The following is a 24,949-nucleotide window of genomic DNA, read 5'->3' as shown; positions in this document are numbered from 1 at the left end:
CCTTGGGCCATATCTGGGTGAGGGTTTTACGTGTTCATCGCGGTTTTTTTTTCAGCGCTGGCCACTTTCGTTTTCTTCTTTATCGAAAGGATTAACCCCCTAATGAGTGCGAAATGTTGGGAAAATTGCGTTTAAAGGCTGTTTTTTTTACAGTTGCTTGCTCTGGCTAGAAATTTATTAAGATTGGCATATTAAATTGACTGAAAACACATCGGACATTTGACCTTATGTTTCTTTAAGAGACTACATGAAGGCGCTTGATATTTCAATCTGGTCAGTTACGAAAACAAATTGAAGTGAACTTTGCTATAAAGGTTTTTATAGCGAGAATTCATACTAGTTGGATTGTATTGATTTTTTTTGGTCATCAATTTCCACCACAAATTTAATCAATCAAACCAAAAATGTAAAAAATCAGTCGATCTTAAAATTTCTTAGGGAGGTATTAGGCTATGACCAAAAAAAAACTCGCACTTTTTGACAGTTTGGCAGTTTGCCTGCAATTGTTTGCAGAAACGTCAGCCTGCATACATTTTGAGTTGTTTGTGAGTTACGGCAATCTGCCAAATGCGAAAAAGTGCTGGTTTATTTGTTTGTCATAGTCTAATACCTGCTTATGACAAAAAAAAATAAACAAACTCGCACTTTTTCGTGTTTGACAGGCTGAAGGGCAGGCTGACGCTTCTGCAAACAAATGCAGGCGAGTGCGAGTTTGTGTGTTTGTCGTAGTCTAATACCTCCTTAAGGAAATGGTCTATGTATCAAAATTGTTTAGCTGATTGCATTCCTTGGCACTCAAGGGTCCCTCAAGCATCTGGAAAAAAGGGTCACATAACTCCTCATTCCGTACAACGATCGGGAGTGAATCAACAAATCCTCAGCCCAGCAATTCGCAGTGACATTAAAAAATGCAAACTGTCACTGCTGCTTCGCCGTGTGAAGTCCGACTCGAATCGAATAAAGAGAGTTGAAATCGCGCACACTTCTTTCTCCAGACACTGAAAGAAAGGCACACAGCAATATCACATGTTTCACACGTGAATCTGCCCCATACGACTTGGCATGTGAATGTCATGTGCAAATCACTTCGAAAGTTCTCATCGCGCGACGCGGTAAATTCAATAGAAAAACACGTGAACTTAACGTGGCGATACACTTGAAATTGCAATGATGTTCTTGTGATTGTTAAATGAAATTCCATTCGATTTCAAGTGATTTTTTGGTCGTAATAAAATATATGAATTGCTTTTTTAAATTTATATTTTTACATCCTTTAGTTCAATAATTTCATACAATAAACAGAAAAAATCCATTTCACTGGTCTTCTTTGTTTTCTCCCAATTTTAAAGATGATGACGACGGTGCGGATCCTAGCCACTTTTTGTCAACGTTAAAAAGCATCAATCCGCATAGGAGTAGCAGCTCCTCCGGCCACGCCAGGATGGTTGTGTACTTTGTGGCCATCGCGGGAATCAGCACATGCGAAAACTGCTCCCAGAACTTGTCCCAGAATGTCGTTTTTTCCTCGGCTGGCCGTATTTTTTCTAAGAATTTAATTCCGGAACTCTATTCCCTGGAAAAGTGATTTATGTTTTATTAATAACCGTTACTATAAATAATAGTTTGTTAGTACCTACCATATTTTTCCATTTTCATTTCCATTTTTTAAACTTAGAGCTCAAACAATGAGCATTTGCTTTGTCGCCATTTTACTTTATGAAATCACCGACTTTTTCGACATACAGCTTTCAAAACATAAACATATGATTCTAACGTGACTTCTCACTTCAAAATCAAAGGAAATCTCGATTGGGGCAAATCAAATTCATTTCATTTGAATCTCACGTGACTTTCACTTCTAAATCAAAGGACAAGTCGATTGGGGTGAATCGATGTGCAATTCATTTGCATCTCACGTGAACACCATGCGAAATGAGAATGAATTTGTTTTTGCCAGCGATCATCTGGTGCTGAGTGATTTCCACATTCATCTCACATTAAAAGCATGTGAGAGTCAAAGGAAATGCATGTGAAATTATCGTGTTGGTTTTTGGAGTGGCTCACGTGAAAAAGCATTGGATTTTGCTATGTTGGTTTCTTTCAGTGGACTTGATTGGCAGCACTGCCTGGCTGCTTGGATGGATTTGTCATAAAAAAGAACCTCCTGGGACCTTACACCGCGCGCGTGTAATATTCAGTGCGAAGAGGTTGTGTTATAAAGCGCCAGCAGAGTTTCCTACAATGTTGCATTCATTTATGGACGTCAACGTTGCGTTGCGAAAGCAGGTTTCATTGCTACAAAATGTTGACACACACCGACCGGTTGGCAGCCCTGGGAATGATTCGCGCGGACATGCGATTGGAATCGGAATTTTAGGGGGGGTTATAAATGGTACAGCGATGGAATTCGAACCTATGGCTTTGAATTGATTCACATTAGCGATTGACAGGGCTGTTTTGCTCGGTCTTAATATTGGGAATAACATTTATCATCGGACAACGAGGTAGGTGTAATGTTAGACATGTTGACAGGTAGTCTGACTTGAATGGGGGAGAGAATTCCTGAAAAATCATAAACATTTATGAAGAAACGGATTGCATGAGAAATTGGAATTTATTTTACTTCAGCTGGAATGCCTGTCATTTGTTGAAAGGTACATATTTATTAAGTGAATTGCCTACATTATCACAACATTGTTGAATCTGTGGTTTGATAAGGTGCGATTTCAGAATATCTGCAGTATCTAAAAATTAAATAAAGATTACTTAAAAAATAATTTGGTGCAATCCAATTCGTTGTTGACCAGGAAGGTATTCGTGCGTCCCAGGTATTCTTCACTACCTGATTGACCTGTAACCTCTTTCAAACCCGTACCAAATAGCCGTGGGTGCTCGACGGCCAAAAAAAATCAAAACATCAACCGCGCAGGAATAAAATTGCATGTTTATTGTAATCGTGCTCCATAAATCATCCCGCGGGGCCGGCCCCGCGGACCTGGGGCGAGAAAGTTTTATGGCGTCTTTATTGGGTTGTCCCCTCCGTCTGACAGACGGCCCAATGTTAGCATATGTTCAACAAGACCCCCTGGCCCAGTCCTTGCAGGACTCAACGTCAACGCCGAGAAGGACGTCGCGTGTTACAGGTCCGGTGATTTATTTGTTCGGTTTTGGTAATTTTTCAAAAATTACCCACGCGTCTTACACGGCTGATCTTCTCCGGGAGGTCGTTCAATGGAAATAACCCTCCCGTAAATCATCGACTCGTTAACAGAACTGCAACTGCAGGTCGCGGCAGCGCAGAAATTGGTTTTGGATCATCGTCGCGATAACAATTGACTTCTGGACGGATTAAGTCTGCGCTTGGTGGTCGACGACCTTTGAAATTTCGCGATGACCGCGTATGGCGTAATAACGCCCTCCCCGTGTACGGTCTCCAAAGTGGGTCAACCCATGAACAAGAGTGAGAGTTCCTTGGGTCATTCAGCGTACTGCTGAAGAGGTTGCTGTTGCGCGTTGGCCGGCGTTTATTATTGCCTCCGCGGCATTTCTCCGCCGAATACCTGCTTGGGGGGGGAGCCTTTGTGGACGTTCCCGAAGAGGTTTGGCTTTGTTTTGATTCGTGCTTGCCGGCGTGGATCGCGCCAATCGGGTGGGGCAGTGTTGCCAAAAGATCTTTTTTGAATTCTAAATTTTTCTTCTTTTTAACAAAATGATTTTTAATGATGATCTGACTTTTACAATATTCTGGCAACACTGCCCCAACCGGCATCTCCCAAGCCGGTGCGCTGCCGTGAGGGGTGTTAAAAGCCAAATGAAATCGAAATTGGGGTCATGTTTACTTTCAACCGTGGGGTCTCAGCTCCCCAGAAGGGGGAGAGGTCCGCTGCGGTGTGCAGCGAGGGTTATTAAAAGATTGATTAAATGCCTTCTCTTTCGCTTCCCAGCCCGACGTTGCCATGTTGTTGGTGTCTTGTCCAGCCAGTATTCGAAGATGATTATGTTGGACATATTGGCAGCATCGTGTGGTCGATTCGCGTTCGCGGAATGTTTATGCACGACCTGCGCGGTTGATTTTGGCGGGCCTGGAAAGGGGGCGTTGATGGAAGAGAAAACTGCTGGGCGAAAAGTTATTGCTGCTGCTCTTCAAGGGTTCCCCTTGGGGAAAGAGAGGGGCTTGGCATGACATAGAGCAGTTTCCGAGGTGAAAAGAAGTGCTAAAGTTTGCTTTAGCAGATGCTTGGAAGCTGAGCAAAGTGAAAGTTTGTGATATGATGAGCTGGTTTTGGGTGCTTGAAGAAGGTGGAAGAGTGTGTTATCAAAACACGCTGGTCTTGAGGGGTTGGGAAAATCTGATGGCTGGAATTTGTGTTGTTGATAGAAAGAGTTACTGTTTGGCAGGTAGATACTTGAGCTGGATTTGGTTAGTGAAAGCAGTTTCAGATTCTCACAGTAGCTTTTTAGTTGAGAGATCAAAAATATAACTCGTTGAGCAAATATAACTGTCTGTTTTGATTAGTTTACACCAATTAAATCAACAAACCAGATCTGCGCTTATCTATATTTAATTAAGTACAACGTGTCAACATTTCATGAGTGGTTTGACGAACCAACTAACCACTTTGCGACACCTCATAAATCACCACTCCGACGCAAAACCTTCGGAGAACCGCACACACTCATAATCACACTTTAATGACCTGCTCAATCATCAGCTAATTCCCAGGTTCCACAGAAAATTGCACCTTTTGCCCAAGGTTAGTTGCGCAAGACTTGGCGTGACTTGCGCCGGTATGCTCGATCAAGATCGTTCAACCCCAGGCCAATTAATCGCTAAGCTTGGGCCACCTTTGACACCGACGAAATTAAACTTTGAAAGGGATTAGTGCACTCTCCGGCTCACTAATGAGCGCCGAAATGAGTTTGTTCATCGCCGCGAGTGAGTTCTTTGTTCGGCCAATTCCCATCGATCACTTTCAATTTCCTCTCATTCTCTCTCAAGTCTCAAGTTTCGCGGCTGATCCACCCCTCAGCTCCCATGAATCATCGTTAATAAACTTCAAACGTCATCGGCGAAATCAATCAGCGCGGTCGGCGCAGTTTTTTTTGTTTTGATTTTGCTGTGATGAGTTTCGGCGTTTTTGTTGTTGTTGTTTACACGCGTGATGATGCTTTTGTTTGGGTCGCGTAAATTGACCAAGCGTTTGGGCTCAATGTCGACGCTCTCGACGAAAAATCAAAATAGAGAGGGCGCTAAATGAGCGACCCCTCGCTCGCCAAGTGCTTCGAAGGTCAATAAATCTTGGGGCAATTTCACGCATATGCGGGGTACTTGGCATGGGCGTACGAAAATGATAAAAAGTTCGACATAAATCATTTAGTATTTTTGAACAAACAATTTTAAAAATGTTTGAATAAACCTGATGTATTCTATTTTCTGACAAAATTACTCAAAACGTAAAAATTCAACGCCACTGTCTTCACAGCATAATCGACGAATTACGAGTTCACACAAAACGCAACAAAATAAAAACAACACTTATTTATGTGCCGATCGCAGATATGACCGCAGAGTGCGAACGCGATTTTTTTTAAACAGCTCAAAAGTGTACACAACCTCTCGATCGTTTCATTGTTCGACATCGGTCGGTCCCCTTTCTTGCCGGCTTGCTCTTGTTTTCTTCTTGAAACGATCATGATCCATACCGTGTGCATACACTGCCTTGCACGCAAACCATCAACTCTTCAAGGCAGCACGGGCAGTTAATCAAGGGTCGAACCCCTTGAGCAAACTCGATGAGTCACACACAGCTTTTGGGATTATCCCTAGAAATGGTTCCATTGTTTCCGCGTCCCGCCCGCCGGGGCGTCAAGATCGGCTCCAAAGTGAAAGGACACACATCGGCGGACCTCTTGATTGAAAAGTTGCACCAAATTGAGTCTTTCATCGCCGATTACTCAAAAGGTTTTGTCGGATTTAGACGACGTTGTCGATCAGCCCCGAGGAGCAGATCAATATGGGTCTATCGACGATAGGTTAGCCTAGCGGGAGGGTCTAGTTTACGGTTATTGCTTGCGTTGGCTGTCACAGGCCTATCAGCGCTGAATGTCAAGCTCTTTGTCGTGATCACCGTTTATGGACCTCCGCTGGAACCCACAGTGCAGATCAAATAATAACGCCTAATCAACTGCGCCCGGGACAAGCTTGATTGACACTGATTTGTGCTTGAAAGCCCACGATGATGGGCTCTCCAGGGTCCTTAACGTAACTGGTTCCATTACGGCTAAGGGCACAGCCACCATTGTCGCCCACTAATGGGACATCATTTGTGATCTACTCGCTATCTGCAGCAGCATCATCGCGAAACCCAAGAAACGACGCTCCTCGTGTAACGCATTATCTAACTCTCTTCCGGTAACACACCGCGCAGACATTACTCAAGACGTGTAGTTCGGTGTGAATTTGTCACTTATCAACCGAGTGCCTCGCCAGCCAAGATATCAATCAAAGATACTTGTCAACCCGTTTGCCAAGTCTGCACGCACAGCGAGCTTCAGTTTTGAAGGTCTGGCGGACAGCACCAATAAATATCTGTCACAACTCACAAGCAGAGGGAAAAAGGAGGAGGAACCCTTTTGTAGAAAGAGACATCGCACGCAAGGCCTTGGTTGTACGAACGCATCGATTCGCGCATCTTCCTTCGTGTTCACGTGTCCAGCTGAACGAGTTGGGACTTTGGGTCTCCTCGTGCGATGATGAATGGCTTGTCTAGGTGAATCTTGTGTAGGGTAGAGTAGTCATCAATGAGACACGGGGAACAATGATAAAATGGCTCTCACAAGTCGTAGTTTCAACCAATCAGGCTCATATTTGGGGGAAAGGTGTGTCTACTGGATACACGTCTGCCATATTAGTGGCTTTGGTTATGGACGCTCCCTTGAAAAGTAATTCATAAATGTTTGATTATGGTGTGTAAAAGTAAATTATGGACAAAAAATACTTTTTCGCTCGTAGGCTGCCATTTACACCAAAACTAATATTTTTTCAAATTTCTTTCGACGTTCCATAGGGATTAAGTTGGGCTACAATGTCTTTTCATTAGATTTGGCCAAAATTTAGAATATACCCAGAATCCAGGGCTGTCTCATTGTTCCCCACTCATTTCAGCCCATGGGTAACAATGAGACACTTTGATTTTTCTTCAATAAACTTTTCAAAATCGATGGAAATCTTTCAAAACATGAACTAAAAGTGATTTTTAGCATATTTAAAAAGTTTAAACTTCATTTTATCAAAAATACTAAGTTATTTGGTATTAATATATGGATTTTACAAAATTTCAATACCTTTTAGTGTAACTTTTGTTATTAAAAGTTTCATGTTGGCAAAATTGCTCTAAAATGTTCAAGGCAAGTCACCTGCAATGGAACAATACAAAAACATGATGTTTTGCTAGAAAAATGTTGATTTTCGTAATGTGTCTCATTGTTCCCCAGCTGTCTCATTGTTCCTGCCAAGTGCGTCTACAATGAGACAGTTGAATAACTCTGGCTGTAGATGTCGGATCGATCTCATATTTTGGTCAATGATAGAACACATTAAAAGAAAGATAATGCAACTAAAAGCTCATTGAAACATGCTAATGAAAAAATTAGAAAAATCGTTGAAAGTTGAAAACCAAAAGTGTCTCATTGATGACTACCCTACCCTACGTCTTGTGTGAGTTGTAGACATTACCAGTCGGGATTCCTGAAGGTGGTGCACGAAGGTGCGTGTTTTATTCAATTTGATGGACAAGCTACAAGGGATTTTGGTTTTAAAAGAAATGCTTGGAAATTAAAAAGCTTTAAATCAAGATTAAAAAAGTTAAATCTGATTTGACTTAAAATTAACAATAAATTGATTATTTCTGAAAGCAACCTTGCTTCCTCCACAGATAAACGTGGGTGCGCATGGTTGCTTAAGATGATTATATAGAATTTAGGGAGAGAGGGGGTAAATATGCACCCCGAGGCAAAATACACCCCCTGCTTTTCATAGAAATTAGAAGCTAAACATTCCAAAACCATGCTGGAAAAAATTGAGGCAAAATGCACCGTTGTTTTGGTCCTTTTAGAAAACAATGGTGTCAACTAGTGGTTACTAGTGTAAACTGCTCTAACTCGGTGCATTTTACCCCGTTGTTACACAGAAAAAAAAATCATGGTAATCCTTTTATGTCAGAAAAAAGGTGTAATTTTACCTCTGGAAATGTGTAATTTTACCACTTTTCAGGTGTAATGTCACTTTTTCAGTTTAATTTGAGGTAAAATTACATCATAAAAGATGTAATATTCAACCTTCCATAATTACAGTTTCCAAATTTACATTATTTTTTACTGTGTATGGTGCATTTTTCCCCGTTGTTGTAGTGCATTTTGCCCCAATGTTGTTGTGCATATGAGGATTTGCAGCAAAGCTTAAAGATATATCTAGCGAAGCTGATTCAACATACAGAAAGGATTTTCACTAAAGAGGATTTGCAGCAAAGCTAAAAGACACATGTCGCCACCTATGAACAAATAGCGTAAACCTATGATTTTTTGAAAAAAAAATGCTTTTTTCCTTCATAAACAACATTTTTATAAAACTTATTCCGGATTCGGATGAGAAAAAATATTTCCAACAATTTGGTGTACAACTTTCCAATATTTTTCGATTTTTCTATGAGAAAACTGTAAATTTAGAAAAAGAAGGTAATTTGGACTATTTGGCAACAAAGGCTGTTAAAAATCAATAAAAATTGTTGAATATACGTTAACACATCTGTTATCAACTATTTAACTGTTTATTTCATTGATATATACGGAGAAAGTAATTTTTTCGTGTTCCAAAACATGTTTTTTAAAGAAAAAGTTCACAAATTTTTGCGCGCCCAAAAATTTATATTCAATATTTTACAGCAAAAAATTTGTCTCGTCTTTTGCAACCAGTTTCATTTAGATTGATGCAGAGAATCATGAGAAATAATCGATTTTGTTCCTCAATCCAGCAGAAAGGAATACGATTTTTGGCAAGTAACCTAATTTTGGCGCCACCTACTTTTGAAACACAGTCGCGCTGCAAAACCTCAACTGCTCCGCAAGGTTGTTTGAAATGAATCAAAAATGTTTTCAGAATTGTGTTATTTTTTAACAGTTTTGAGGTTTTTAATGATTTTTTTCACTTGGATGACGTAAAATAATAGTTGTTTAAGAACATCTAGCAAAATTATTTCACAGAAATGCTGTTGTGGTTGAGAACTTACAGTTTTCCCTTAGGGGGTGCATATTACCCCCTCTCCCCCTATAACCAAAATTTACAGTTTTATTTATTGCCAAGAAATTCATTGAATTCAATGCTATCGATTGGAGCGTGTTCAGGTGTTTACTGACATAAACTTCAAAAAATGTCGAGCAGGGTTATTTTTAGATTCTGCTCTTGTAAAACTCGATTCAAAATTCAAGTTTAAATTCTATCGAGTCGCATATCCTTCATCAATATCCACAGAATCAGCCCAAATATAATTTTGCGATGCGCTGTGCGGCATTGAAGTCCGTGAAACACCCGGCAATCCCTTCAACTCTGCACGGTGGTGGTACAGTGATCAATCATCGCGATAAGCCGACAAAGAGAGTCTGGCCCTCGAGGGCCATTAGCCGAATAACAGCAAACGCCCGTCGGAGGGAGGGGTATTCAATTCACGGGACCCGCGAGTCATAACAAGCTAATGACTCAATTCGCTCGATTGTGTATTAGATCTTGAACGTCTTCAACGCGGTGCGCGATCTTGGGAGATCGCTAATGAACCTTTTAAATTTCGCATTGTCTTCCGGCGACGACGCAAACCAGTTCTTGATGTTAGACAGATATTAATGTACTTCCTGCGCCGGTGGACCATTCTCCCTTTCATTTTTTAGGGTAGAAAAAGAAAGTCACAATCGCTGCAAATCTGTACGAAAACCAAACCGGTGCAGCAGCTTCACGCGTGTTTTTCGGATTATAGCCAAGCCGCGCGGCCTTTCTCCCTTGAGCAATGTTCTACTTTCCGCGAGCGCGGATCTCGCAGAGTCCCGAAGCAACAACTCTCACTTTCGTATAGCTGCTGGGAACGCTCCTCCTGCTGATAATAAGTCGTAAAAAGTAGCGCCTTTTCTTCGAGCCGGTTTCACTTTCAGTCGTCGCGTGACAGCTCGACGCCGCTGTGTATGTGTGACCACACACATACGCGCAGTTTCCGCGCGCACCCGAGATAAGCGCGCTTTTGGGGGTCTTCTTCTGCGACCTGATGCTCTGGTCTCAGTGGTGTTCCTCCCGCGGGTGATTTAGTGTTCCGGTGCCGCTGGGTCTTTAGCGCCCAGGCCAGGCAGGGGACTTTCACTTCTCCGGGGTGCCGTCATGAGCGACGGTGTGTGTGGTTGCCTGTAGGGAACCGGTTCCCGAGCGTTGATTGGGATAAATGACGGTGACGATGCGGTGGATTAATTAAGTCCACTGACCGACATAGTTTTATCGATTTTGAGATGGCTTTTAAAAATTATTTCCAGAGTCTATTTGGGTATCAATTCCATAAAAGCAGTTCAACCATACATCAACTGATCACTATTCTAAACCAGTTCCCGACTCACTGCCAACACAATCGCTCTTCTTATGCAAATCGAACACCCAGAAAGCTGTGCCGCTACCAGCAAAGAAACTGTTAATTGCCATGTATTCGCGCGCGCTCCCGATCTCCAGATCCACCTGGACGTAATTTATCGCGAGCAAATAGTAGCAACTTGTCCGACAGCGAGCACAAAACCTAATACCCTTATCAGAATCCACTCGAGCCGAGTCCACCCTCCCAGGCTTTTGTTTGCCTGTAGATTGCTCCGGTTCTATGAATACCTAATCCGTCTAATTTGAATTTCCCGTTTCTTCTCGTTCTGTTTCAGATCTGCTGCTCAAACCGGCTAGACACGCTGGCTGGCTATGGCTGAAGCCGCTAGTGCCTGTCATCATCTGGACGGAGAAACCTGCTGAACACTTACGACCGACCGACCAAACGACCAACCCACAAAAAAACGTGGAACGAACGAAACGCTGCTGCTGTGACAGTTCGGCGTAGAAGCGTCAAACAAAATCACAATGACCAAAGAAGAATTAGCACCGCTAGACGCGGTGGTGACCAGAACTGGGCTCCCGTCCAGAGCTGTACCACCGTCCGGCCATAAAAGGATCGAGCGACGGAGGCGACGGCTGCCGATGATGTCCAGTAGGACGCGGAGTCCGTGGTTTCTGCTGCTGGCCGTCGTACTGATGGTGACCCAGGCCCAGGCCGTCGACGGGAAGCTGCAGCTGTGCGAGGTTGAAACTGGGCAGACCAACATCATTCTGGATATTGAGGAGAGCCGGGGAAGTTGTGAGTAGATCTGTTACTTTTTTTGTGAAATTTATAAGTTTGCTTCAATGGTACCAGTAGTCATGACACGGACTATAAATGACACCACCAAATCTGTAGACAACGCTTAAAACTAATATTTTAAATTTAAGGTACACCCAATAGGATGTTTAGATTAGTCTCAATTGGCAAAATTAGGCACTACTATTAACGAAATGGACTACGTTTTCTACAGGTTCATTTTTGGCATTTCGAATGTATGACAAAAGGTCGAAAGACATAAGATCGAATGGACAAAAGGTCGAATGCCAAAGGTCGAATTGTCAGATTTTTTTCAGTTTCTTTTGAATATCTCAAGATTGAAATCTAATTTTGAAAATTTGTGAAGGTTGAAAGGTGAGACAATGTGGGCGGATGTGCGACAAAAGGTCGAAAGACATAAGGTCGAATGAACAAAATGTCGAATGCCAAAAGGTCGAAAGTGGACAAATGGTCGAATGGACAAAACGTCGAAAGGATAAAAGGTCGAATTGGGATAGAATACCTGCAACAATATTTGAGATTTTTTCATGTTTCGAAACTTTTTAAATTTGAAAGAATGTAAAAGTCTCTGAAATGTTCGAACGATTTCAAGATCGTTTAATTAAAGAAATCGTTTAATTGAAGAAACCTTTTTTTTTCATGAGCAATTCATGTTTGAGAAAATGGAAAAACTCACCAAAAATAATCTAGAAGTCGAATTTTTGATTTAAGGAACTGCTCATGTTTGAATGAATGGAAAAACTCCTAAAAATATTTAAAGAATAAATAATATGTTGTTCTTAAAATAAAATAAAAACTATCTCAGAAGTGGAACTTTTTTTTGAAGAGCTGCTCTGCTCATGTTCGCATAAATGTCCCATATGTAAAAACAGCAAACTGAGAAAAAAAGCAAGCTGAGCATTTGAATTTTGTCCCACATATAAGGCTACGTGTTAAGTTTTCGCGAAAGAACTGGATTTACTCCTGATTTCTAGAACAAAGCACTGGCTTTTGCCTTCCTCACTGAGGTAAGGCTATAATCCTGCTCTAAAAATGAACTTTTTATTAAAAGCTCAAAGACCCACCTTCATGTATACATATCGACTCAGAATCGAAAACTGAACAAATGTCTGTGTGTGTGTATGTGTGTGTGTATGTGCGTGTGTATGTGTGTGTATGTATGTATGTGACTAAAATTCTCACTGAGTTTTCTCAGCACTGGCTGAACCGATTTTGATCAAACCAGTTGCAATCGACTTGGTTTAGGGTCCCATACATCGCTATTGAATTGTTTGAAGTTTCGATAACTAGTTCAAAAGTTATGTATAAAAATGTGTTTTCACATTTATCCGGATCTCATTTTAACGCATGTAAACGATGTCCGGATCCATCATCCGACCCATCGTTGGTTAGGTAATTGAAAGACCTATCCAACGAGTCCACAACATTGAAGATCTGGCAACCCTGTCTCGAGTTATGACCACTTAAGTGATATTTATGTACTTTTTTGAAGCCGGATCTCACTTAAATGTATGTAAACGATGTCCGGATCCATCTTCCAACCCATCGTTGGTTAGGTAATTGAGAGACCTTTCCAAAGAGTCCACAACATTGAAGATCTGGCAACCCTGTCTCGAGTTATGACCACTTAAGTGATATTTATGTACTTTTTTGAAGCCGGATCTCAATTAAATGTATGCAAACGATGTCCGGATCCATCACCCGACCCATCGTTGGTTAGGTAATTAAGAGACCTTTCCAACAAGTCCACATAATTGTAATTCGGGCAACCCTGTCTCGAGTTATGACCACTTAAGTAAAATCTGTGTACTTATTTTTCTGGATCTCAAAAAATAGCTGAAATATGTGTCCAAACCACTCATATTACTCATTGTTGGTAAAAAGTGAGGAAGGCATTAACCACATAGGTGGATTAAGTTAGTTTTTTCCAAAGAACTGCTCATGTTTGAAAGAATGGAAATCTTTTTAAAAATGGTTTGGAAGTTACTGTTTATTTTAAAAAAAATATTATTACTAAAAGGTTGGATAAACCAATAATAAACTCACAGAAAAAATAAGATTTGAAAGAAAAATAAAATTCATGATTTTTTTTAGAAGTTTACAATTACTATAATTTGTTTCATTTTTTTCTCTTTCGACCTTTTGTCCATTCGACCTTATGTCTTTCGATCTTTTGGCATTTGACCTTTTGTGACTTTCGACAATGTCTCAATTTTCGACCTTCTCAAATTCTCAAAGTTAGATTTCAATCTTGAGATATTCAATAGAAACCGAAAAAACTTGGTGCATTGTTGTCACTCTTCATATGGAACAATACACAGTATAATAACTAATCAAAATGTGTATGTTATTATTTACATTGCGTGCTCTAATTTTTATTTATAAAAGACCAAACATTAAAAAGTGTTTTTCACGGAACGTCAGTGACATCGACATGGGACAAGATAGCACGACAAAGTCGATTTACAGTCCGTTTCGTGACTGCTGGTACCAAGGCAACAAATCGCTATTAACTCAAAGTACTTAAACAAAGTGTTAAGCTCATGGACATTGAAATTGTAAATCACATTACTCATTGAATATTTCCGACTTGATTCCCACGAGTCATAAAGTTCTTAGATGCGTACTTTGTACAGTTAATCCCTTCTAGCAATCTGGTAACCTGCTTACCGAAATCTCCTACCATTCTCACCATTTTGTCCCTACTGCGAAGGGAAGTCCAAAATCAAACAACAATTAGATCCAGTGAAATGCCAATTTAATTGCTTGTTAATGGTTGCCGGGTTGCCCCATTTTTAGTACCAAACGACCAAACCAGTAGGGGCTTGACGATCCCCAATTTAAAACCCTGGACACGTTCGATGGTTCTGCTAGAGAGAAACGATTCGCGAAAAAAAAGCACGTAAACCTAATGGTTATTGGTCTCTCTAGAATGTAGCCAATAAAACTTTTATAGACACTCTCTCTCTATTCGGGCAGTTCTTCTGGCACCTGGTGTGGGCATGATTTGCGCCCGAGTTCGATCCAATTACCTTTCGGGACGTGTCTTCTTCGCGCGAGTTCAACGACTTGTTCGCGAGTCAATAAAACAAAACTCCGGCTTTAATCGGAGCGCACAAAATGCGACTGTAACAAATCGATTCTCTTTCCGTCATTCTATGTCGGACAGAACTTTGGAGTGATTCCCCCCCGGGTTTCGTCTCCTCGTCCGGTGTTAGACGCGAGATGCCGTTGATCTTCGACGCGGGCGATCTCCGGCGATCAACGGGACAAAATAAACATAAAATTAATCCGATTAGGTCGCGGTTGGGCCGGATTTTATGGTTGTGTTCTAGGAGGGTGACCCCGCAGCATAGAACAACCGAAATCGAGCACCATTAATTAAAATTCTTGGGAGGTTCCGCGCTGACGTGCGATTTCCAAATTGGTTTCATTTCCCGAAGAATGTTAAGGGTTTTTAACCCCGTTAAAAAGTCGTAAACCGACGCTATCGGTGCGCTTTGAACTTTATTAATTTGCGCGCAGATCTGGCGATTACGTGCGATCGCAAAACAGTCCCATAAAAGCGCAATCAAATGCACATAAAGTTACGCCTCTGGAGCACGATTCTACACACGTCCACCTCACCGCAGACAATGTAATTGCAGCGCGATTGAGTCACGATTATTCACGCCTTGGAGTTGTAGTTTCAACGAGCGCGACTGCGATTAATTACCGGGAGATATTTTCAATCAAAACCGTACACCATGTGGGAGTGAAATGGATCTCGATTATCTGGCGTGGCGGTTGGGAAGGATGATTTATTGCTCACGGGATATCGAGTACGGATTACGTTTCATGGTGTTACTTAACTGTTTTGAAAAAGGAAATTTGAGACTCAAAATATAATTTTCTTCCACAGTCGTCGGTCAGCGCACGACGCCCCCGGAGCTCCCGATCTACGGTGACCCCGACGAGGAGATCGCCCTGGATCTGATATTCCCCAAGGGCAAGCCGACGTTCACGCTCGTCGGCAAGTCGCTGCAGCTGATCCATCCGCTGGACCGCGACGAGGAGAACCTCAGCCACATCGTCTTCCAGGTAAGTCAAGCTAGCAGGTAGCCGCAGCAAGCTCAACCTTGAACCCATGCCTTTTTTCCTTTTTGCAGATAACCTGCACGATCCGATCGACGCGTCGCAAGCGCAACATCCCGATCATCGTGCGTGTGTCGGATGTCAACGATAATCCGCCGATGTTTATCAACACGCCGTACGAAACCACCGTGCCGGAGGTGAGTGTTGCTTCGCTATAGTTGATCATATCAGGATGGAGTGTGTCGCGCTACATAGCTATTCTCTAGTCAGCGTTGTCGGTTACGCCGAAAGGGGGTAGTTAAATTAATATTTATGGTGGACGCTGGGAAAAGTCTGCACTATGGGATTGTTCGTAACTTCGATCAACTTGGGCTCTACTTGATCTTTACCAAGCTAGTACCGATGACCGCAACTGATTTCCCACTGTGCATAATGCCTTCAAGAACCGAGAACCGTCGTAGCCGCCAGAACTTCCTTTCCCGGAATGGCTGCAAAGGATTTCGCGCATTATTTATTGCTCTCGATGCGTCGTCGTCGTCGTAGTTTCAGATCTCCTTAGTTCCTCTCCGTCAGCCTTCTAGGGATTCTAGGCCCTTTTTTGCGTGCGAATCACATTCTCATCTCATCGCTCCCCCGTAGATGAAGTTCCGAGGAAACCTTGAGAATCCACGAAACCTATAATTTTCTCCCCATGGTACACAAGAAGACGATCTGCTCGCGGTAGCAGCAGCTACTACTAGAGAGCTCACTGTTTAATTCGCTACGCATAATAATTGCAAGGTACATAGAGATGTGGGTTTGAGTCCCACAGGGACTCGGCAGAGTGTTCGTTCTGGGTCGTTTCATGGTTCATTATTATACGCGGGCCAAGTCACCGGGGCTCGATGATATCATTTCAATGGCGCAAAGAATCCAAAAATGGGCAACAGCGAGCACAGCAGAATGGGAAAGCAGGCCCGGAAAATTAATTCACTGCACATATCCGAATGTGATTATCATTTTTTTTCTGCACTCGCGTCGCGCATATGTTCCACCTGGATAGGTTCAGCAAACTGTACGGGATGAAGAGGAGGAGCAGCGTTCTTTGCATACATGATTCTGCGTGAGACGCCACGGAGAGTGGTGCGCTGGGCTTAATTTGTATACCCACCTTTCTCCGCGAGGGTTATTGTGCTTATCTCGGAGTCGTTTTTAGAGCGAGGCGGGAGGGTTATTTTGCTCAATTTATGGATTCATTGAACCTTTGCCAAACGCGCAAACGACTTCGGTGGGAGATTATCATTTGTCGTTGCTTTTGTTGATCTTTCCTCGGTTCTTTAAAACCTCGCAAGACTCTGACTGTGTGTGTTTGTTTTTGGTGTGCTGAGGTGCGATCATTAAACGGCACTTTGCTGTGGAGAATTTTGCCCGCAGAGTTATGACATGTGAAAATTTGCGTGCCACGAATGTCCATGGGAATTTTCAAGTTTTTTTTTGCGGTTCTGATGGTGGTCTTTGCTGGATTATTTTATTGTATTTTAATTCTCATTTGTGGTACCAGATATGAATAAAACAAACTAATTTCGACTTTTTCAGGGTTGTTAACGATTAATCGATTCAATTGCCAATTTCAACTGCTCAACTTTTTTTTTGCCAAATTGGAACGCTACTGAGTTTGTTACAGAAATGTTCACATTACCATAAGAAGCTGTTTACAACCAAATTTGAATATTTTTTGAAGTTATACAACTAGCATAACGGAATTTTGCTCAATATGATTATTTTAATACTTAGATTTTGTCTTTGAAAATAACATCGAATTAGAACACGGACTGCATTTTCGAAACGACTGGATAATTTTTCATAAAGAGCATATTAATTAATTTCTAAATTTAAAGTGTTATCGAAATGTGATTCAGAAATATCTTCATATCTCTAACCTCTCCAAAGGTATGTAAGGCACACTTCGGATAATCGAATCATGATAATTTTTTTTTTTTTTTTACTTCCTTTCTTTCAACATTACATTCCAGTTCTGCAGGCCCATTTTACTCAAATTTGAATAGTTGATTGCCTATTAAATAACAAAATTCGATTTTCAAATATTTCTTCGCTGCCATTTGAAATGTTAGTCTTGATTCCAAAATTTTAAAAAACATTTTTTTTCGAAAGGATCATAAAATTTCACAAATGTTTTTTTAATCATTGAAAATTGGACCATTAGTTTCTGAGATATTGCCATTAGAAAATGTTGAAATGTTTGAATTAGACTTAAAAAACTTAAATTTTCTAGTTTTTTTGCTGTAACCAGAGGTCCAATCTTTAATGTCTCTTAGGCAATTTAATTGCAAATGACCTCTTCGAAAAAAATATTTTCAGGAATGGACAATCAAGGACACTATACTGAAAAAAAACGGAATTTTTCAGTTAAAATAAAACTTCAGGTGCACTTTATCAAAAAATCTGTAAAATATTTTTGGTTTTTTTTTCAAAAAAAAATCCGCTCTATGGCTCAAAAATTGCAGTTTTTGTCCCCTACATTTTTTCTAAAAAATACGGATTTTGGGAAATTGATTTTTCTGTAAAAAATAAGTTAACCCTCTACAACCCAACCCCGCCTCTAGACGGGCTTCGATCTAAAAATCCGCCAAAAATCAATTTTTCAACAAATTTTTGATGTTTTAAAAGCATTGGAAAGAAGAACTCTTAAAATTTAAGAAAATTCTAAAGTTGGAAGTGTGACTTGTTTTATGTGACTTTGCCAATGTTTAAAAAAAAAAACATTTTTTCTGGGGTCAACTTTGGCTGTGTTTCTTACTAATATTTCCTATATTTTAAGTAAAAAGAAGTATGCATTAGTTTTTTTGGTATCCCAAACTATACCTCTTAGCATTTTTTACAATTTTAATGATAATGATATCGTTCTATAGTAGAACATAGGTAAAAAACAAGCAATAAATTGCTGAGTAAGCCATATACTATCAGAAACAAACATAAACTAAACAAGATAAATGCAAATTAAAATACTTAAAAATGAAAAAAAGGAAAATATAAAAAAAGAGAAGTCAAGTTTTTTGCAGAACAAAAGTTGCTCAAAATGACCTCCTGCACAGGGGAAAAATAAAATATTTTGAACAAAATTGGGGTGAAGAGGGTTAATTTAAAAATCGACAAAAAACGTTCCGTGTGCCTATTTTTATCTGAATAGTCTTCATCAATACCTACAACTTTGCCGAAGACACCAAATTGATCAGAAAATTGCTTCAAAAGTTACAGATTTTCGAATATTTACGTACCATTTTTGTATGGACAACTGCCAAAATTATATGGAGACTTGTATGGGTGAACCAATGACACAAAATGGCAGCTTTGGTCATATGGAAGGCCCCCACAAAGTTTGAGCCAATTAAAAAAATACAAATAAAATCCATTTCCGATTTTGATAGAAAATAAAAAAAACCTAATTAAAAAACAAAAAACATTAAATGTTGAAAACCAAAAGTGTCCCATTGATGCCTACTCTACCCTATCGATTGTCCCAAGCCAATATCTGCCATGTTTGTCCCACCCATCAGATAATTACGGGTCCCAACCACCTGCTAATGAGCAGAAATAATTAGTGCTAATTGCGTGTGGCTGTGCCCTCGCATCACACCGATCGATCCCAAAGAGATAGCCAATTCTAGATCATCTTCTCGGAAAGGCTCGACTCGTTTCTCCGCGCCCGAGCTTGATTTGGTATGATTACACTGTACACAAACTACAAGTCGGGACAGAACATGTACAGCGGGGAAGCAAACAAACAGAACTCAGAATTCCTTCACGCTTCGTCGCACTCCTAGCGAACCCATCCATCTCCACCGGCATCGCTGACAATTTTCCAATTTGTCCGGGAGGTGACAAAACGCCAAACTATGCCGTTCCACACATCACCACATTGCACCAGAGTATGCAGATAATTGCGCGATAGCTTGGCGACTAGCTCTACACGCGAACCAACTCTGTACAAGGCAACTCTCTCCACGAGCAGCATTGTTTGTCTTTATGGACAAATGGTGTGCGCGGGTCCTGATCCGACGCGACTTGAAATTCATGATCGCTATCGGGACGATTCCATGATGTAGCTACTCGTGCTGCCTTCGTGGATATCGATTTAATTTATATCTTTCTAATATGGAGTTGTGGTAACGGTACGTGGTTGGGATTAATGAAAGTCGAGCACCCTTCGAAGAAGCACGTTGCAGTCTGGGGTGAAGACCCGGTTGTTCCTCTACATTGTAGTTGAACTCTCTCGAGGGATTTGGTAGCAATTTGTCGATCCGACACGGGACTGACGTTTCGGCGCGAACCTTGGCGTGTCGCAACGAAATTTCACTTTCAGCTGGCCGCGTCTGGCGGCGAAGGGGTAGCTAATGCGATCTTCACGCAACTGGACGGGTCAAGGAGAGGACGTCACGCGACACACAGTGTCCAAACAGTTTCGGCGATTGCTTCACAACCAGGGGTATTAGGGGAGGCTCAATTACACGGTTTAGTCCGGCACAGACCTTTAAACTTCCCGCGCGATCGACGGGTGCATGCCGCAGATCGAACTGTTTTTTCGTCTGTAAAGTTCAATTTAACGCTTCGGCGAGTTCAAATAATTACGATCACTGTGGTAGGTGTAGGACAACAAGTTTCATTAGCTGCAGGCGATTGATTCGATGGCATAATAGCTTTAAAAATTGTTTCTACTTTTGTAATACTATAGGTCCTTTGATTCTGATTTAAGAAACCAATAAAATCGGCGATCTCATTTCACTTTCTAATCCATTTCAAGTCAATTAAGGTCCCAAAATCTGGCATAAAACAAAAGGTTCCCATAAAATTCATCACCAAATTACCAAATTCGATCAACCTCCGACGCCGGCCGAACTTTCCCCAGCGCTGTGGTTCCGTTCATTACGCGCGTTTAAGCCGCACCAAAACGCGCAGCCATAATCGCCATAAAACTGTCGTCCGTGGCCAATTCGGGCAGGGGACCCGTAAACCTGTCCACCGTCGGGGACATAAAACTGTCATCGACAAACTACAACCTGCTCTCGTATTATGAGTTCACATAAAACGAGCAACTAAACGCACACTGCGGCCGCCAGATTGCAAGTCAATTAGCTCGATTTATTTGAATATATTAATCTGACTTGCGGCCAGGAGCCAAAAACAAAAACCGTGAGAACCGTGGACCAAAGTCAACCAAAGTCCTGGCGCAAGCGCACATAAATCTGTTCGCGTTACCTTTCCGGGGTGCATTTTGGACAGTTTTTGCGCAACCCAGGTTTGTAATCTGCGTCCGAGACACGGGATGTCGAGCGCACATTTCTTCAATTAACCACCAACAACGCTGATGAATTCGAGAGACAGAATAGAGGCGGCTTGTCAAAAGCCGTTGATCTTGTCGGAGTCGGACATGTTGACGGTGACTGGGGCTACCTTCCAATGTCCTCCGCGCTGGTTACATGGCAGAAATCGTGTGTGGTAAATGACAAATATTGAAATGTTTGAAGCGAAGGATTAGTGAGCAGTGCAGTCGCTGTCAGCAGCGCCACTAGGGGGTGAACGGCGCACTAACGGGCTAATTATGAAAAATCGGTTTAGCGGAGCTGAGCTGTCGTCGTTGAGCAGATTAGTTTCTGTAAGCGAAAAACAACTTAATCTTTGACTTGTTTGCTAGGATTGTAATACAATTTGGGCGAGATTATGAGCTGAGTAGCAAAACGAACTATATTTCTGCAGAATCTTCTAATTCAAAAATAAGCCAGTTGATAATTAAATTTGCGATTTCATCTAAACACCAAAAAAGGCCAACCTGCCGCAGGCAAGTCCCAACTTTTGCACCAAATCAATTAACTCTGACCTTCAACTCCACCTCAGGGAGAGTCCAACGGGGCAAATCGGACATGCGCGATCAGCGCTTTTTAGGCACAACAGCCGCTTTCATTAAAGTGAATGGCTATTGCCCGTTTATCCGGCCTACTATTGTTCCTTTTACACAAATCAACCAAAATAAGCCCAAAATAGAGCCACCTCACCGCAGGTCGTGATTGATTCGTTCTAATATTTCATGGCCACGCCGCTGCGCGCCGCCACTCGTCGCCTGACAGCCTCCTTTGATCGACCTGTCATTAGCTGATTCTGGCCGGGCCGCGTCAAAATCCGCACCGTCACGTGTCAAATACCTGCCGCAAGCATCTAATATTGGTGAGAGGTTGCGCAATTGCTTACACGCGGGAACCCCGCGAATTCAAGGTTCCAAAGTTTTTTGTTGGTGGCTCCAGTGGGGAGTTGAGGCAAAAACGATTATTAATCTTGTTCCGCGGGGTCAAACATCGCGCTGACTAGACGAAATTAGCTAGATTCGACCATTCATGGCGACTCAATCAGAAGCGGATCGAAATCGGCGAGATCTAACCTTCGGATCACCTGCCGTGAGGATGCTCAATTCGTGGATCACGCAACTGTGCCGATTTGGACGTAACCTCCCGGCAGGTGGACCGGACGCAAAAACGTAGGTGGTCATTTCAGGGGGCATCGTGTCTCGTTGTGCAAGACCCCGGGACCGGCAAGTGCGAGGGCGAAAATTGCCCATTGGTGGCATTAAGAGGGCTGATCTTTTGCAGCTTTCCCTGCTTCAATGTAGCCGATCGATGGCAGAATTAAGATCACATTACCGAATGGGGCTTTGTGCGCTCTGCGAGAGCGCGCAAAAAAGCTTCCATCGAAAGCTTTCTCATATGGCAAAAGCCAGAGTGCACACGCTCAAGCGAAGCTATTATTACGGAAAGCCACCGTTCGGGAGATTAAATGTCAGATTAAGGTACTTGCGGCTGGGTCCCGGCCAGCCCGATCTGCACTTACAATTGCCCGTTCCAACCAGGTCGGGCTCGCGCGAAACCTAACGCTGGTAATCCGGTTACATTGTCCGCGTGTCGGATTGTGGAAGGCCATCGCCGTCGCTGTGGCTGCTGGTTGGCCCAGTTCCATCAGAAGGGGGGACCATAAGCTGACAAATTGTTCGTAAGTAGCCTCGGGGCGACCACTTCGTGTAAGATCTGGGATCAAAGAGACCACGAGAGTTTGTCGATCTTCCTGAATTCGATCAATATTGAATGGAACTTTTCGATGTGCCAAAACTAAGTTGGATGACTCAACGACCAATTTGAACGTCCAATCAAGAGCTGCCGCACCACACCCTTATCGGAAACCATTCACTCTTTCTGCGATCGACATGACCTGCAAACAGCTCTAAATCGTGATCTCGACACTAAATCACCCCAATCGCATGTGACGACTGTTTCCTCTGCGCGAACTGCACAACTGCAAGTCCGTTCCCACCAAGTCGACCAAATTACACCGCAGTACTCATGTACTACAACATGCCCAGTAGCGCGCGCGACTGTCACTTCTTCAGAACGTGACTTTGTCAACCTTCTGCGGCACGCTCTGAAGTCCGGCGAAGGGTGCAACTTAATTTTGTCCACTCCGCAGACAAGCTTCCAGTGTGGAATCAATCGCGCAAATGTTACCCGCGGACAGGGCAGCAATTTTTCATTCGACGAGTCCGCCATGATGGTTCTGGAAGGGCTCGCAGTGACGCAGCGCGCGATTAATGGCAATGAAATTTATGCGCGACTGCATTAACCTTTAACTTGCTGGATGCAGTTTGACTTTTTGTTTACGTATGCAAGTGCCCTTGGTGCGTGTGCTCCGTATACGCACAGACCAAGTGGTGGTGGACACGCGATGCGAAAATGGACTAAATGTCACCTCGAATAAATGGGAAATTTATTATTGTCTAAATTTGTCTGGCGCAAAACGGCTCAAACTCTGAATTTGATTGCTTTCTTGAACTATATTGAGTTTTCTGATTGTTTTGAGTATTTTTTCAAGATCTGCCAGTCACGGTATCAAACGATTTTTATTTTCTTTGATCAATTACTCAACTCAAAACTTTCTCAATGAATTTTATCAAGATTCAAAATGTTATTCCAAAATAGACCATAACAATCATAACTTGAAAAAATATTTTACTTCGGATAATCGAGCTAGATTAGAATGAGCTCAATAATGTAATTAATGATTTTTATTGCAACAATTAAACAAAATATAAAAATGGCTCAGAAAAGTTAGGTTCTTTGGCCCAAATAATCAGACTCGTATTTTTTTGGTCAGGTAGAGTAGTTCCATAAAAAAATCATATTTTCGAAAAGCGACAAAAAACATATTTTATTTAAATCTTTCCAACCGATTTTTGCTCTCTTGACAATATTTTCAGACGTAGGGGAGTTTGGGGTAATATGGACAGGGGGGGGTAATTTGGACACCCCTTTAAAAATCACGTTTTCTTCGGATATAAAGTGAAAACGGCAATTTAAGTGATAAGGCTAGTACTAGTAATGGCCTACTAGTATGGACAAACCAAAAAAGTTGGAATAGGTTAAGTAGTTTTGGTGTAATATGTAAAAGTTTCCAAAGGTCGGTTGGCACTGCCTTAAATTCTAATATTTGAAGGCTAGGAAATAAGGTTTTGCAGGGGTTATATGTCAAAAAAACACATGGACATGGACATTTTATGTTTAAGGGGGTTGCTTGGACGATGCCTGAGATATGTACGTATAAAAATTGTGCATTTTATCCATTTTTATCATCAAAAATTGCAATTTATGATAGAACATGCTATGGGGGTAATTTGGACATGGCTTGTGGGGTAATTTGGACATACCTGAAAGTCTACCTGTCAGGCAACAAAAAAGTAACTTTCATGGTTGGATGAGTTTTTAAAGCGATTTAGATAAATTTAGAGGGATTTAATATGTCAAAACAATCAAAACGGAATGTGAGCAATGAGAACTTTCACAAAACCCATATTTTTTAATTTAGATAAATTTATTCCAATATTCGAATTGATGAAAATCTGATTACTGTACATTTGGCGTTCAACAAGACTCTAATGTTAATTGCTTTTAATTAATTTCTTTGACATTTCTAATTTCTATGCTGGTTTACAATAATATTTAAATTTGAAGGGCTACAGAATGTAAAATTTAAAAAAAAATGTTTTTTCGGGCTAATAAATTCTGTATAAAGATTGATTTATATAAACATAAACGATACCTTAATCACTAAAAACTATACTTGTGCCTAATCCAAAATAAATGTTTAAATCATTTCAGTATTAATGATTAAATTATGTATACTACACTGAATTATTTGTTATCTTCCTATTGAATTATAGTTCTATCACAAAATCATTATTTAAACCTTTGATGAAATATTGTGAGCAAAACAACACTTCAAAATATAAAGCAATTACAAAACCAGGTTGAAGGATAAAAAACATGCTCAAAAAATCTAATGTTAAACTTATTCTTCAACATGTGTCCAAATTACCCCTCAAAAGGTGTTCATATTACCCCACAAGG

General features: G+C 41.4%; 1 protein-coding gene across 1 annotated transcript in view; it reads left to right on the top strand.

Moving 5' to 3' along the window:
* Nucleotides 1–24,949, top strand: part of LOC120417849 (cadherin-99C) — a 204,877-nt gene that overhangs the window by 100,263 nt on the left and 79,665 nt on the right. Inside the window, exons 3-5 of the mRNA XM_039580070.2 lie at nucleotides 10,951–11,417; nucleotides 15,340–15,518; nucleotides 15,587–15,709. Coding sequence (XP_039436004.1) covers nucleotides 11,144–11,417; nucleotides 15,340–15,518; nucleotides 15,587–15,709 — 576 coding nt within the window. The 5' untranslated portion in view covers nucleotides 10,951–11,143. The remainder of the gene's footprint in view (nucleotides 1–10,950; nucleotides 11,418–15,339; nucleotides 15,519–15,586; nucleotides 15,710–24,949) is intronic.

Source organism: Culex pipiens, chromosome 1 (genome assembly GCF_016801865.2).
Source record: "Culex pipiens pallens isolate TS chromosome 1, TS_CPP_V2, whole genome shotgun sequence".
NCBI classification, from domain to species: Eukaryota; Metazoa; Arthropoda; class Insecta; order Diptera; family Culicidae; genus Culex; species Culex pipiens.
Note: the sequence above shows the minus strand (reverse complement) of the source record. Positions and strands in the feature narration are given on the sequence as shown.